General features: G+C 58.0%; 2 protein-coding genes across 3 annotated transcripts; both read right to left on the bottom strand.

Annotated features, from left to right (window-relative positions):
• Positions 1-420: 420 nt before the first annotated feature.
• Positions 421-10,258, bottom strand: Tedc1 (tubulin epsilon and delta complex 1). Of its 2 annotated transcripts, XM_028883664.2 has the most exons (9): positions 9,287-10,258; positions 9,105-9,183; positions 8,473-8,675; positions 8,095-8,250; positions 7,633-7,731; positions 3,817-3,903; positions 3,298-3,477; positions 2,624-2,668; positions 421-1,997 (listed from the first exon to the last, which is right to left on the bottom strand). In XM_028883664.2, exons 1-9 carry the CDS (start codon positions 9,419-9,421, stop codon positions 1,668-1,670), a joined length of 1,314 nt encoding a protein of 437 aa, XP_028739497.1. In that variant the 5' UTR covers positions 9,422-10,258; the 3' UTR covers positions 421-1,667. The 2 variants fall into 2 exon arrangements, with proteins under 2 accessions (XP_028739497.1, XP_028739498.1); XM_028883665.2 differs by lacking the exon at positions 2,624-2,668.
• Positions 10,259-12,147: 1,889 nt separating this feature from the next.
• On the bottom strand, positions 12,148-14,128 carry Crip1 (cysteine rich protein 1). Its single transcript, XM_028883681.2, has 5 exons — positions 13,989-14,128; positions 12,657-12,751; positions 12,520-12,577; positions 12,374-12,420; positions 12,148-12,254 (listed from the first exon to the last, which is right to left on the bottom strand). Exons 1-4 carry the CDS (start codon positions 14,026-14,028, stop codon positions 12,380-12,382), a joined length of 234 nt encoding a protein of 77 aa, XP_028739514.1. The 5' UTR covers positions 14,029-14,128; the 3' UTR covers positions 12,148-12,254; positions 12,374-12,379.
• Positions 14,129-15,755: the final 1,627 nt, after the last annotated feature.

Genomic DNA, 15,755 nt, shown 5'->3' with positions numbered 1-15,755 from the left:
CCACCAAGGATGAGGTCAACTGACACTTGGTTTTATTCCTACTTGTCTGTGTGGGAGCTCAGGACACAGAACAGTGAGACCACCAATGTGAGCTATTTCAAGCCCTTATGTGTGGAAAAACTGGTCCTGAAGTCCTTCCCAAGTGACAATGTCTGACAACTTGACCAAGGATGGGTCCCATGGTTGAGCCCCCAACAGGCTCTTTCCTTGACATGGCCCTCAGACCCTTGAGTCCCACAGAGACAGACAATGCATTCGTGTACATGGAATTCTGACTGGAAATGATTAACTCTGCCAAACAAACAGAGCAGTGGCAGCTGGGAGCACTGATCTGCATTTGGATTTTTTTTTCCCCTGAGACAGGGCTTCTCTGTGTAGCCCTGGCTGTCTGGAACTCGCTCTGTAGACCACACTGGCCTCAAACTTACAGAGATCCCTCTGCCTCTGCCTCCCAGGGGCTGGGATTAAAGACGTTCACCGCCACCACCCAGCTGCATTTAGATTTTTTAAGGTCAAGTTCCTAAGAGCCACCGGAAATCCTATAGCAGGGCAGTTTTCAGAGGCGGGAAGCTTAAGTGGACTTGTTTATAGCCAAAATCAAGGCCAGAAGGCACAGCAGAGGCCCGGCAGAGGCCCGGCAGCAGGCAGGAGGGTCCAGCGACTCTAGGAGCTACCATCAGGAAAGTTAGGAAGGACCTGTTAGACACCGATCCTCCAGAAGTGTACTAGGAACAGTCACTGGGAAAAACCATCATGGTATCCTGCCTCCAGGGCCAGAGGCCACCTGCACCAGAACGGTCACCCCAGACATGAGCTGTCCCTCTTACCACACGACACTAGGCAAGCAGGAAAACACCGTGACAACGTTCTAGTTGAGTGTCCAAGGTGCCCAGAGTCTGGTGGTGGCCTCAGGCCTGAGCTACCAGGAGGCTAGAGGTTGCCTAGTGGGACCTACCACCTGTCCAGTGTCTGGTCAGTTTGGAGCTGGGGATAGGAAGGAAGGCAGGGCTAGAGACCACGGGACCCAGCCTGAGCCCGCTGGCTGGGAGAAGCCTGGGCTAGGAGAGCCATCCCACCAGGCTGTGGGCACATCCTGGACACAGGCCGCTTTGTGAGACCTGAGCTTGCCCAGCAGCCTCCAGAACAAAGGGCTTTCTGTCTACCCTGCAGCTTCCTTCTCCCCCAGGCAGAGCCCCCAGGGCCCCCATCCAGCTCCCCACCACACTCACACCAGGCACAGCCACGGCCCAGTACAGGAGGCCCTGCTGTAGGAGGCATCCAGCCAGAGTCTAAGAAGGAGGTGCAGGGAAACAACCAGGGCCGTCCCACCCAGGGGAGGCCCAACACTTCCTGCACTGTGGGGCATGTGTGATCCCAGCACGGTGCCAACCATGCACCACCTACATCCCAGTGTCCCAAGAGGAAGTAAGGGGACAGTGGGAGAGGGCGGCAGCCTGGTGTCCCCAGAGACAGTTCTACCATGTATCTACAGGTCCCCTCCAAACGTCTCAGGAGGACCAGCCTATGGTGACTCCAAAACTGTAGGCAAAAGGGGCTCTGGCCCTGGAAAGAATACATGGCCTGGACCTCTGCTCCCATGCCAGCCCCAGTCTGCTCCTCTGAGACCCTACAAAGCCCTCTACACAGGTGGGCACATCTTGAGGTCCTCAGTGTCCAGGAGCCAGAATCCAAATCAATCCAGGCAGAGCACTAGCCATCCTGGCCAGCTCCTGCCGACACTGATTCTGCAGCTGACGCAGCACCTTCGTCAGACAGGCCTCCTGGGCGCTCAGTGTCCTGATCACCTCGGCTGCCTGTAGGCCTTGGGGCCTTGGCGACTCATCCTTACATCTCACCAGTCGATGGGGTCTTTGTGGCTGGACAGGGTTACTGGATGGCTCCCAGGACCCCTGCAGGGCGACCAACTCCTGTTCAACAGCCTTCTGCAAGGCCTTCCTTGTGGTGCTCCACTCTGGCCCCTGACCTAGGCCTCCAATCTGCATAAGAGAAGATACAGAGGCTCCTGAGCCGAGGGCAGCTCTGTTCCCAGGACGACAGGTCCAGGTGCTCCCAATAACCTTGCAACTCCAGAGCTCTAAGACCAGGTCTTAGCCCATGTATCATTTCCACCATAGAAAGCCAGCCCACGCCGGAACCAGTACAAAAGGCCTGGCTAGCCCAAAAATGTTTCACCCTCACAGAGCCCCTGAAACCCATGCCAGCAGCAGCTGGGACACAGGGACCCAAAACTCAGGGCATCAGGGTCCCTAACCTCAACCTCCAGGGCTCCCGTCTCAGGCCTGCTAGCTGCAGGACCACTGGGCAGTTTCTAGCCCACCACATGCCTTAAGGCCCTGCGGGACTCAAGGGAAGACTCCCAAGGACACCCACTACTCCAGGGGTCAGTGCAGCGACCCCCACCACCCTGTTCCGCCTTCCCCTTCCCACTGCTGTCCAGGAGTGGAGCACATGACTTGGCCTGACCCAGGGGACACAGGGTACTACCTCTAACCCTTAGGGCAGTCCCCGTCCAAAGACCCTGTGGGCAGCAGGCCTGGGGTGAAGACCACACTGATGAGGACTTCCCAGTCACTAACCCACTCCAAAGACCCCAGAAAGCTACCTTGAGTCCTGGGTGCTGTGCTGAACGGACTCTGTCCTCACTGTTCTAAAAAAAAATATGACCTGGGATAAAAGCAGGCCTCACTCCTGGGGTAGCAGTTGCTGTGGGAGAGGGAAGGAGACCTCTGGCTCAACCAGAGCCTCCTCAGTCTGTGGCATGCCAGCCTCACTAGGATGGATAGTGTGGAAATACAGAGGATGCCCCTGATTTCGAGGAGACCTTCGAGGAAGAGCTTAAGGGCGGCCTGCCTGCAGCTAACATTAAAATGCTTCCCAAAAGGAGAACTGACAGACACAGCAGTGAATGGTGTATGCTACCAGGCATGGCTGGGGAGGACCGCTGGGCAGGGGCTGTGTGGCTGACCAGCAGGCAGTGTGAGTGGAATGGGGGGATGCACGGACAGGCAATGCTGCACAGGGTTGCCCACGTCTCTGGGGAGACCCTGGACAAAGTCTGAAGGTGGCAGTGAAGGACGGCGGGATCCCTTCCCTGCGGCCCCCTGCTGCTGGAATTTGCTGTCCAAGTGTATCGCCATCCAATAATCCAAATAAGCAGAGTAATTCATCTGGAGACTTAATCAAATGGCTAACCCAGTCTGGGGGGTGGGGGCAGTAAGAGGCAGGGCTGGAGGATGGGTTGGGAAGAGTGGGCGAAGCAGCTGCCTAGGCGCTCACCTGGGCTTCCCATGCCGCCCGCCGGGCCTCAGCCACTTCCTGTAGCTCCTCCTGCAGGGCCTGCAACTCTTGCTTTACCAGCTCCAGCTCACTAAGCCCACGTTCAGAGATCGCGGGCAGGACTGTGGGCTGTGAGGTCACAGCAGGACTCTCCGACAGACAGGCATCCAGAACTGTATCCTGCAGAGACCCCAGTGAGATGGTCAGGGACGAGATGCAGGGGTTAATGGGGCAGTGGTAGCATTCCCAGGTCCTGGTGTGGACAGGGCACCTCCTTAGCATGCAGGGAAGCACAGAAACCAGATCTCTGGGAGAACTAGGAGTAAGGACCAGCAATACGAGGCCTCCGCTGAGGACCAGCAGCTGTCCTGGGCAGAGCATCCCTTACAGTCCTCCATCCTCCATCTTCCAAACTCTACCACCAATGAAGCCTGGGGCCCCTGGCCAGGGCCCGGGGGTGAGGGTGGGGGTGAGGGGGAGAGGTGGGGGGGAGGGACGGGACAGGGAAGACTTCCTCACCATCCACTGCCAGAAGACCAGCTCACAGCGCCGCCACTCCAGAGCTGCCCCCAGGCGTGTGTTCTCAATCTCCAGTGCCTGCAGAAGCTAGAGAAAAAGACACAGCTGGGCCAGGCTGCCCGCTGACCACCTCCTGAGCCAAGCTGCAGTCCAGGGGCCTTTGACCAGGGTGCTCTGCCCAATACTCCGCTGACTAGGGCTGTCCCAAAGGCTGCAGAGATGAGAAGGTCCAAGACTAGGGAGACCTCTGAGGCGCCCATGTAACTCTGGGAACCCCCAAAGGTAAGGAAGAGTTTTTAAGTGATGGGGATTTGTGCGTAGGACAGGGGCATGGGACGGAGATGAGACATGCATAAAAGGGGAGGACAGGGCCAGACCAGAAGATAACCTCTGCCTCTCCCCGGCGGAGCAAGGCCTGCTGGTCTCGCACTGACAGTTGTGCATCGGAGACGGCACTCCCCACACTCTGTCCGACCTCCCCTCCCTAAGGACCATCCCCTGACTGGCTTAGCGCCAGCAGCCACTCACTCCTCGTCTCCCTCCCTTCCCAACCCAGATCACCCAACACACCTGACCCTCCTACAAGACAAAATGCTTAGTGATCTGTCAACTGAGGGTGCTTCTGGACGCCCCGCAGGTGCCGTGTCTAGTCAGAGGCCCAACCCACACAGAACCTAAGTGCTCCACTCTTGACACCCATATGGGGGACCCAGCGCGAGGACCCCTGAGAAGACAGCGCCTGCCAAGCCCTCTGGACCTAAGACCCCACCCTACCCTGGCTCCACAGAGAATGCAAGAAGGGTCCATGGCCTGAGAAACTGGGGAGAGACCTGAATGCCAGCCAAGGCCGGGCCAAAGGGACAAACACACAGAGAGAGGGCGTCAGAGCCGCCACTTAGCCATGGGAAGAGGTGGGAGAGTGGGGAGAGATGTGAGGAGCCAGATCAGGGTGAGGGGGGCCCAAGGGTGGGCCACAGGCCAACCACCCAGCATCACAAAGATCCAACCACAGGCGAAAGGCACCGAAACACACCTTTAGAAGGGCAGATAAGACAGACTCTAAGAACCATCCCCAGGGGGCCCAGTGCCCCTAGACTGTGAGGTGTGGGGGGTGTGATGGAGGAGCAAGTAAGGCCCTTCACCTTCCCACACTCCGCCCTCCTCCCCAGCAGGAACAGGGACACAGAGGGTGCAAACAGAAGGCCGTGGACTCCACAGCGACCACGGGAACTGACTAGTGATGCAGCAACATTCTGGAAACTTCTGGGACCTGTCTGTGGGTGGACCAGATCCAGGTTTTAGCCGGCACCCCAACAAACACGTGGACAGAAGCTGATCTGTGGCCTTGGTCCACCTAACCACTGCTGTCCAGTCCTGTATCAGCAGAGGCCAGCTTCTGAGACACCCCTAGAGTGGCCCCACAGCCAAGTCCTAGGCGGTGCCAGAATGAGCATGGCAGGCCTTTGCTATGATCCAAGGGGGTCAGATCCAAAACAGCAGATCTCCACGACACAGGGTAATAACAGGATATCCGAGAGGAACCCCGGTGAGAGCCCACTATCAGTGGTTAGCAGAAACCAGAGGCCTCGAGCCAGACCAATGACTCCAGGCAATGAACACTTGCAAGCAAAGACGAATGGACTAAAGGGTAGGCTGTGTGACTCAACGGCCCACACCACAGCCTCCACGATGAGATTCTTCATCTTTTTTGTTTTCGTTTTGTTTTGGTTGGTTGGTTGGTTGGTTTGGTTTTTGGTTTTTCTTTTCAATTTGGTTTTGATATGTGGGGGAGGTTGCGAGGGCAGAGGGCAGATTTGAAGAGGCAAGGAGATCAGAATGCATGATGTGAAATCCACAAAGAATAAAAGTAAAAAAATAAAAGGGGGTCAGAGCCAAGGGTACATAAGGACCCTCAAACGCTGTCTCAGCACCTCAAGGCCTGGCCCTAGCAGGCTGGGTCCAGCCCAGGATTTATCCAGGGATACAGGTCCAGCTGGCACCAATGGCCAGACACGTTACCAGGTGAGTACCCCCGGTTCATAGCAGGGCCTAACAAATCACCCAGAGCACAGATGCCCGGATCTGGAATCTGCCAACTAGCCTTGTAATATGAGCCTGGGAAGACAACAGAAACCATGGAAACCAGTGTGCTAGCTACCTGTCCCTCACCCCGTGATCCTCCAGTGCCACCTGCCCAGCCATAGGACAGGCCTTTGATAAGGTGGAGGAGTCCAGTGTCGGGCTGCAGAAGGAAGGAGCTGGGCCTGGAAGAAGGGGTCATCCAGCTCAGCTGCAATACATGCCCGATGCCAACGGCCACCAACCACTCGGGATGGTCTATAGTCCAGCCCCTAAGTGATGGCCAGTGCTGGACCTGTCCTGTAAACCTCAGAGATAAGCTGACCAGAAGGAAGAAACCAGTGATGGGTGGTTTCTATGTGGGAGGAACTGACTATCCTGGGAGAAGCTGGGGATGGGCAAACACTCACACTCTTCTCAGCCTCAGACAGAAGGCAATGTCTGCCTGAGGCCACTTCATCACTGGGTCTCATGGCCTGCCATCCTCCAGGTCTGTGCTAAGATTTAGGTCTGTTTGGGAACATCAGGAGCCCATTGCCTAGGGCAGCCATGCTTGGAAAGGACCAAATGTCCCCTGGGCAACAGAGCAGGACCGCGGCCTACAAATACCCAGGGCCTGTACATCGATCTACCCCAGCAGACTTCCCCACACAGACCCCTGTCTACCCCAGACTTCCCCACAGACCCCTGTCTACCCCAGACTTCCCCACACAGACCCCTGATCTACCCCAGACTTCCCCACACAGACCCCTGATCTACCCCAGCAGACTTCCCACACAGACCCCTGATCTACCCCAGCAGACTTCCCCACACAGACCCCTGTCTACCCCAGACTTCCCCACACAGACCCCTGATCTACCCCAGCAGACTTCCCACACAGACCCCTGATCTACCCCAGCAGACTTCCCCACAGACCCCTGTCTACCCCAGACTTCCCCACACAGACCCCTGATCTACCCCAGACTTCTCACACAGACCCCTGTCTACCCCAGCAGACTTCCCCACAGACCCCTGTCTACCCCAGCAGACTTCCCACAGACCCCTGTCTACCCCAGACTTCCCCACAGACCCCTGATCTACCCCAGACTTCCCCACAGACCCCTGCCCACCCCAGCAGACTTCCCCACACAGACCCCTGATCTACCCCAGCAGACTTCCCCACAGACCCCTGATCTACCCCAGCAGACTTCCCACACAGACCCCTGTCTACCCCAGACTTCCACACAGACCCCTGATCTACCCCAGCAGACTTCCCCACAGACCCCTGATCTACCCCAGCAGACTTCCCCACAGACCCCTGATCTACCCCAGACTTCCACACAGACCCCTGATCTACCCCAGCAGACTTCCACACAGACCCCTGAGTCTAGCCCCAGGCTCCGAAGAGCAGTCATCCCCACTCACACTCAGCCTTTAAACACCTCCAGCTTCAACAGGGAGAGCTGGTAGCTCGTTTCAGACCTGAGATCACTGTTCCTCCAATCCAGTGGTCCCCTCCTGGACACCATATCCCTCCGACCCTGACCATGCTGGACAAATAACAGACACACACAACACCTAGTCTGCCTTCCTGGATAGGTGGGCGAACAACGGGACAGGGACAACCCGAAGGGACACACCGGTCACCCACAAATACCCAGAGACATAGAAGTCAAAGCCTAACACCACCCCAGGTGCTCCCCAACAGACCACACCCCACCATGGCAGCACCCACTCCAGCACCCTGCCAACCCTCACCTGCTGGCTGCCCTCTGGGTCTCTGAGCATCTCTGTTTCAGCCACAGAAAGATGGCCAAGGCTCTGTTGGCTGTGACATCCACGGGTGTACAGGTGGATCTGCAACAAGTAAGGCACCCAGACTGAGGAGCCACGTCCCAACAAGACTTCTGTTAGCTGGATACAGGCACCTTCAGAGACCACTTAGAGCCACAAAAGACAGAGCTGGGCTCAGGGTCGTGATGCTGGGGGTGGGAAGCTGCAGAGGGAGGGGCACTAGACAGTTTCACTGAGGGCTTCCACGCCTTGCTCACCAGGACACAGGTAAAGCAGAGTCCTGCTCTGTTTGTAAAGGTGAGACTTACCGTAAAGGCCAGAGGTGAGGGAAGCCCAGCAGCCCCGTGAGCCAACAGTGGTGACAGAGATGGACCACAGGGAAAGGCAGCCTGGGGCACAGTACCAAGAGCCACGTGTCTGGACTACCTTGCTGAGGAGGGTACACTGCTCCTGCTGACTGGAGATCAGGCGTCGCCACCTAAACCGCAGCTTTCCCATCAGCCATTCCACTAGTCGGAGATCCACCGGACTCTCTGTTTCCACATGGGGTGCAGGATGACCAGGGCTGGCCAGGACCTCACACTGGAGAGGGAACAAGAGTCAGCCCTGCTATACACCCCACCTCATCCTAAAGGAAGGACCAGGACAAGGAGGTAGGCTGCTAGCACAGGATCAAGCCTCTATATCCTCAGCCGGGAAGCTGGATGAGCCCTTTTGAGGACTGCACCAAGGGCAGATACCATGTGACTTGGGACAGGGGTTTCTGAGCAAAGTTGGGCTGAGACACCCTCACTACATACTCACCTCACACTGGGGCAACTGATCACCTAACTGCACCCGGGTCTGGGCAAGCAGCTGCTCAAGCAAAGGTCCTCGTGCCAGGAGCCAGGCCAGGGCCAGCAGCAGTTCCCGGCTTCCCTGAGAATTGCCCGCAGGAAACTGTACCAGCGCAGACCTGGGGTAGCCTTGGGAGCCCAGTGCTGACTTCACCACATGGGCTTGGGCCTCTGGAATAGGAAATCACCAGTTCACGGGGTGCCAACCTAGAGATGTCCCCTGGATCCTTCCGGGGACCTGGGAGCACCCCTAAGCTGAGAGCCCGCTCAGAGTGAACAAAGGAGGCCCGGGAGGCAGGATTTCTGTGATGGGTTGGCTCAGGGTCTAGCCAGTCTCAGAGCCACGGCTAGCCAGGTGAGCAAGGGAAAACGGGTAATGGAAACCGGGGCTTAAAGAAGTGGGCGGAATAGAGCTGTCACGAGAGGGGGAGAGGCAGGTACCAGCAACAAGGGGGCATTGAGTTGAATAAAGAGGGGTAGACAAAGGAGGAGCTTTAATGAGGCGGGACTTACTGAGTTAGGGCAGAACTGGGTCGACCGAGTTGGGGGAGTAGAAACAAGGGCCTTGGGGGCGTGGCTTACTGAGAGGACCCGGCTTACCTGGAGCAAGGTCGGTCGAGGGACTGTTTGCAGCAAGCGGTGAGAGCACTCGGAAGAGAAGCTGCCAGAGCACTGGAGCCTGCAGCGAAGGAGTTTGTAATCAGGTGACATCAAGGTATCACCTACGTCGGCCCAGGACGAGGCCTGCCCCGGCCCCCGGCCGCCTACCCTGGTAGCCTCACCGCCTCTGGACGGTCAAACTTTGCGCGGCGGAAGATTTCGGGGCTGGGCCCAGCGGGCAGGGACCGACTCAGCGCAGCGATAGCCTCAGGCAGGGCCTTGGCCGCCCCTTCCACCCGGCGCCTCCGCCGCCCCATGCAGCCAGCCAGCACCGGGGACTCTCGGATCGCCCGCCCGGGCCGGGCCAGGATCAGCGACCAATCACGGCTTGCGCTGGGACCCGCCTTCTCCGCCCAGGTCCAATGAGCGGTGCGCCTGGCCCTTGAGTGCCTACCAGTCTATCCCGTAGGCAGGCACTTCCGGGGTCTGGTTGGGGCGGGCCTTGGATCTGCCAACCCCGCCGGCTTTGGAACTCACCAATCAGCACCTCCAGCTGCCAACCTCCCAGCGACCTCCCAGGTAGCGCGGGGCTGGAGGGCGCGCATGCGCCCGAGCGTCCCCCGGAGGCGCGGAGGAAGCATCTCGGCTCCACCCAAACACGGAGGCCGGGTCTCCGCGGAGCCGCCCCGGAGCTCGCCGCCAGGGGGCGTCAGGGACCCGCGAGGAGGCGAAGCCGAGCCCCGCAAACTGGGTGGGGAGTTCCGGGGGCCACGTCGCCAGAAGTCTCCCGAGAATGCCACCCTCCCTCTCATGTGCAGCCCCAGACCTCCTTGTCCCCGTTGTCATCCTCCCTCCAGCCACCAGAAGACGAGCTTGTGAGGGAAATTCTCCACTTTAGATAAGGGTGCGGCCACCTCCTGTAAGGTTGAACTTAAGTTTCGCGCCCTACAGGGTCAATCCCGGTAAGCCGTGAGAACCCTGCAAGGAAAAAAAAAAACGTGGAAGTACACAGCAGCTCCACGACAATGGCAGATTGAACCCAGAGTCCAACCTGGAGAGCGGGGGTTAAGACGCCCGCACCACAAGCAGGACCGGAATTGTGCTCAGCAATGGGCATGAGGCTGCTACGTGGCCACAACCTTTACCAGAACAGCCTCTGTAGGAAACCGGGGACGAGAGGGCACAGTAAATGCTCCTGTGCGTGTGGAGGAGGGCCGGACAAAGGCCGGACACCGCCTCCGGGGATCCCGGGACGCGCCGGCGGGCAGCGAAAGGCCGGCCGGACTGTGTGGGCGCGGGCCTGTGCGCTCGAGCGGGCACAAGCCAAGCTTTGTGCACTCGATGTCACCAGAAATGACTGGGACAGTGGACAGTACTATGTGTGCTCTACATCTCAATAAAGCCGGGAGAGAGGCAGGTGGAGAGGGAGAGGGTGCGGTTGCGGAAGAGGAAACTGGGGTGAGAGGGAGGGGCAAAGGACTCTGGACACCTGCCCCCTTAACCGCATCGGCAGGGTGGCCACGCCCCCCGGAAGTGCGGGACCGTTGGCCCACCTTTACCTTAACCTCCCCTGTGCTCCTGCTCCCCGCTTTACTCCCTCCTATGACATCTTGCTGCAGACTTTTCCTCGCTCATCCGGGTGCCTTCGGCTATCCTGCCTCGGGGTGTCCTTCCTGGGCCCTTGCCAAGCAGCTAGGGCTGCTGGTGCCAAATGGCCAAGCCCAGTTAGGCCCTACCTGCTCCTGCCGCCCTGGGTCTAGGCCCTGCTTCTGCACACCCTCACACTCGCAGCGCGCGGCAACCTTAATTAAACACAAAGACCGCGCAGTGTTGGCTACGGTGCCAAGGAACTCCCGATACACCCTTAAGGAGCCCTTTGCCTCTCAAAGCCTCTTTGCAATATTATGCACTTGCCCCGCCTGATCTGCTCGTTCCCACAGGCCTCAGGTTGCTGCTGAGAGTTCACCCCGAGGATGCCCCAACTGGGAGACGTGGAGCTGGGTGCAGGGGGCTGCGATTATGAGGAAGACAGGGTCCTCCAGGGTGAGAGACAACAGGGCAAGGAGAGCTTCTGCCCTTCTCCCACACGCGTCTCTTCCAGGTCCTCTGCGGGTGTTGTTGGACACCCAAGACCTGAAGGTCTGTCCCAACACTCACACCCCTCCCATGAGGAAACTCTTAAGATCTCAGGTTGACCTCTTCTGCCCCATACTGTTGTCCCCTAAAGCACTATATATAGCCTCTACCTGTTGGGATTCCAGAGTCGCCCAGTAACACACACACACACACACACACACACACACACACACACACTTCACTATAGGCCACTTACAGGACTTACCAACAGCCTACCAGGCTCGTTCTTGTAATATAGGTGCCAAAGACTAAGACAGGCAAAGCCACCGGGCACTCACAGCCGAGACCTTTGTGGCCTTGTTAAGTCCAAAAGGGTCTTGGATGGCCAGTGGCCTTGGGGAAGGGGAAGCGGAGGGTTGCCTAGCTCTACAAGAGTTTCCAGAAAGCCCTTCTACTACCACAGAGCCAGTCCTCAACTTCTGTTAGAGCACCAGACCTCCCAGGGCATGGGGGGGGGGGCGGCACAAATATGGATGTGGTATCGGTTGAGCAGCTGCAGACCATCCACCAGGGTACACTTCTGGGGACAGGGTGGGGTTGCAGGAAGTGGAAATGGAATAGGCAAGAAGTCCACACAACTCCCCCCGAAAGAATCTCAAAAAGGGAACCATACCAGCTCCCACTGATTCACCCTCTGAACTGTGGCCAGCCCCACCCACTCCCAGGCTCCATGTTCCTGCTGACCCTGTTGGCCAGGGCCTCACCCCAGGCCAGAACCACTAAGGGCTACAGGAACTTCATGGGTCCCGAAGTTAGCGGTAGACCTGAACTCCCGCTCCCGCAAACGATAGTGGGCGGCCATGTCTGCAGCAGCAGCAGAAAAAGCAAGTGCCCTGCATCAGGCCAGGAGCTGAGGCTCCCACGGCCGCTCCCCTCCAACACACACTGGGAGACAAGCACACAGGTCTTCCAAAAGATCAGGTTTATTAAGGGCATGAAGGGCTACTGAGAGGCCCCGCTGTCCGGGGTTAAGGCCTGGCATGTGCCTGGGCGGGAAGGGAGGGTTTCCACAACCTGTAAGGAGAAACAGACAAAAGTGAGCACATCTCCAGGTTCTGTTATTTACTCCACTAGGGCTGACCCCATCCCGCAGGCAGGTGGACTGGGCGGGATTGGAGATGGAGCTATAGTACCTGGGTCTACTTGAAAGTGTGGCTCTCAGCTCCACCTCGCCCAAAGCCTGAAAACAAAACAAAAAAATAAACAGGAGATCGGTGGGTTGGGGGGAGGGGGCCAGGTGAGATGGGAGGCCTGTTAGGGAAGAGGTCCAACCACATACCTTTGGGCCCAAACATAGCTGAGTAGCAGGGATGGTTGCAGTACGGCTTGCCTTCATGCTACAAGGAGAAGAAGATGAGGGGGGCTGTCATCCCAGCCCTCCACTGCTCCTCCCTCTGCCCCCTAGAGGTCCCTTACCTCGGCATGGCCCCCGGAGGTCAGTGTCTTCCCACATTTCTCACACTTCAGGCAGGGCCGATGCCAGTCCTTGCCTAGGGACGTCACTCGCTCAGCTGCAAAAGCACAAACCCACTGAGACCCTGGGGTCCCTGCACGCCTCTTCGGCTGCACACACAGCTAGGCTTCATCCTCTCAATGTGGCAGCCCACCCTGGGTCCCCAGATTGCCCCTGAGCTCCATAGAGGAGGCACCTCTGGTCCTCTCAGCCAGTCCTGCGGCTCAAACCAGAAGGGTCGCCTTACTGGAGGGATATCCTCTCTCCCTCTCTCTCTCCCTCTCTCTCTCCCTCTCTCTCTCTGCCTCTCTCTCTTCCCTCCTCTCCTCTCCTCTCCCCTCCCCTTCTCTTCTCTTCCTCCCACCTCAGGTTCTTTGAGACAGGGTTTCTTTGTGTAACAGCCCTGGCTCTTCTGGAACTCACTTTGTAGACCAGGCTGGTCTTGAACTCACAGAGCTCCTCCTGCCTCTGCCTCCCAAGTGCTGGGACTAAAGGAGTGGGCCACCCACCCCACCCCAGCTCATTGGTGGGGGCATTTCCAAGCGCTCCCACAGGGATGTGACCCCCGAGGGCTTGTAGGGCTGAACAGGAGGAGGGCCTTCAGACTTGAGGGACAAGGCATAGTGGTGTTGGAGGGCAAGTCTGGAGGAGCTAAACTAGGTCCTCTGGGTTAAGTCCTCTGACCTCCGACCTCCGCGCTGGTGGCTGGCTAAATGAACCTGAGCTCACCCTTCTCCACGGCGAGGACGAAGGAACTTTACTAAATCAAACACCCTCTTATGGGGAGCCCTAGGGCGCGCGAAGAGCATGAAAATGAGCACACCGGAGATCGCACCCCCGGACGTGGTTTTCCGCGTCTGTTTCTACTTAGCGTTGGGAGGGGCCGCCTCAGTCCTGCGTTCCTTCCTATCCCGCGGGGGATCCCGCCCAGGGCACGAAGAGAGAAGGCGGGAGAGACAGACGGATCCAGGGGCGAGGGTCACCGAGAGAGGGGGAGACCCAAAATCATGGGAGTCATGGAGACCTGGAGACCCAGAGGCAAGGAGGCTAGGAGACCGACCCCCAAAACATAAGACAGCGAGTGGGCACAGATGTCGGTTCTGTTTAGCACCAAGTTGTCCCTCACGCCCCGGAGAAGGTCCATGGGTTCGATCCTAGGCGATGCTCGGGACTCTAGGCACTCCCGCCCACCTGAACAACCCAGCACTGTCCGCCTCCGGGCCATGCTTCCGCGTACTGCCTGGGGTGCGCCCGCGGGCATGTGGAGAGAGGCTGGAACACCCAAGCATGCTCACCGAAATACACCTCCTTGTCGCACTTGGGGCACTTCGGCATGGCGGAACTTGGTCCTGCAAGAGCGGCTGCAATTAGAATGAAGTAGGTTGTAGGCTCTGGACTGGGTGGCGGCTGCCTGGTCCGCGCTTTTCAGGGACCCCGCGGGCCCTGCCCTTTAAGGCCCCGCCCCTGCCCCGCCCCCTGAGTCCGGGACTTGGACCCCTGGGATCTCTGATCCTGACCAACTGGCCAAGAATGGTCATCTCGCCCATGCTCGCCTCTGTCAGGACAAACTGGCCAAGTGCCATGCCGGGGCGCTGGGTCTTCTGGGGACCCTCAGAGGAGCCGGGCAGCTCCTGAGGGCCTAGGCCCCGCCCCCTGCCTGGGGCAGGGCAAGCCCGCGGTCCTGAGTAGCGGACGTTGGGTCCTCCCCTCGAAAGAAGAAGCGTCCTATCAGGGTCACCCTGCTCCTTGCACCTGCGAGAGCTAGCAGGAGCCGGGGTGGGCACAAGAAACTTCTGAAGTTCAGATAAAGCCGAGCGTGGTGGGATTGCCCGTCCTACTAAAACTGGTGAGGCCAATCTGATCTCTAGGGTGAGACCCTGTTTCAAAACATACACACACACACACACACACACACACACACACACACACACACACACACACACACAAAGTAAATTCAAGCGCAGATAGATGCAAAACATCATTCAAAAATTCTACACGTATTTTGACCCTGCCTCCTCTGAGAAACAGAGTTGAGAGCATTCAGAGAGTCTCAGCCTTGTAGCCCAACCCCTCCCAGCCTTTCCCAGCTCTAACCCACGCAGACGCCAGCAGGTCCACCCTGGCCAGACGCAAGTGAACACCCTGACCTTTGCCAGCTGACTGGACTGCAGCCACAACTTCACCAGGGGAATTCAGAAGAGGGGACTTCTGAATTCAGGAAAAGCCCTTCCTGCCACAGGGACTTCAGAATTTAAGTTTGAGGACCCATCAGTTCGAGGTTGGAGAATAGAGGTCAAGGCAAGGAACGCAGAGTGAGGCCACGCCCAGGTCGCCTCCCTGATGAAGAAGAACAGTCCTTATCTCTGGGTGAAGGAGATCAGCGGTCCAAGTCCACCGCCCAGCTAAGGAAGAGGCTGAGCCGTGATTGGTACCAGGTAGAGACTGGACTACCCCTACAGTAAATAAAGTGTGGGGGGCGGGGACGCTTGCACTGACCCAGGGAACCTGAGTTTCAGAGTGCTCTGCCGACTTGCAGACCAACCTGGTCACTACATTCAGGCCTCCATGGGGGTTGGGCTCTGAACATTGCCTAACACACTGATGGTGTGGTTGCTGTTAGCTGGGCGTTCTCACACTGTATCACCAGAGTCCTCGGCTGCCCTTCACACACTCCTTTAAAAACAAGACCTCAGCTCAGGCCAGGCCGGGTGGCTACTCTTGCAGCTCAGAAGACCATCCTTGACAATGCTCAGGGACCCTGTGTCTTGGGCTCAGCCCTGAAAGAGCCTTTTGTTCACACTCGCCTACCATTATCAGTCTTCAGTCCTGACCCTGTGGCGAGGATCTGGGGTACCTTTATCTTACTGGCTGGGGTGGGGATCAGAGCTTTCAAGCTGTGTGTGGGATTACTGATGCGCCATGTGTCTAACATAAAAGCCACACTTCAAGGACTACCCCCAGGTACAAACACTCCTCCCCCCAGAACACTCTACCCTCTTCCCAGGGCTCCCTAACTCGAGGCCACAGTTTTGCCCCAAACTGGGACTCCACAAATGCCCAGA

The sequence above is a fragment of the Peromyscus leucopus genome, chromosome 14 (genome assembly GCF_004664715.2).
Source record: "Peromyscus leucopus breed LL Stock chromosome 14, UCI_PerLeu_2.1, whole genome shotgun sequence".
Lineage (NCBI taxonomy): Eukaryota > Metazoa > Chordata > Mammalia > Rodentia > Cricetidae > Peromyscus > Peromyscus leucopus.
Note: the sequence above shows the minus strand (reverse complement) of the source record. Positions and strands in the feature narration are given on the sequence as shown.

Coding starts and splice junctions, on each gene's coding strand:
- Tedc1 (XM_028883664.2), bottom strand. CDS start 9,421: ATGGGGCGGCGGAGGCGCCGGGTGGAAGGGGCGGCCAAGGCCCTGCCT. Junction 2,669..3,297: donor GGGCGGCATGGGAAGCCCAG/GTGAGCGCCTAG, acceptor ATTTTTTTTTAG/AACAGTGAGGACAGAGTCCG. Junction 1,998..2,623: donor CACAGCACCCAGGACTCAAG/GTAGCTTTCTGG, acceptor TCTCTTATGCAG/ATTGGAGGCCTAGGTCAGGG.
- Crip1 (XM_028883681.2), bottom strand. CDS start 14,028: ATGCCGAAGTGCCCCAAGTGCGACAAGGAGGTGTATTTCG. Junction 12,752..13,988: donor CGACAAGGAGGTGTATTTCG/GTGAGCATGCTT, acceptor GTGCTTTTGCAG/CTGAGCGAGTGACGTCCCTA. Junction 12,421..12,519: donor AGCTATGTTTGGGCCCAAAG/GTATGTGGTTGG, acceptor TTTTGTTTTCAG/GCTTTGGGCGAGGTGGAGCT.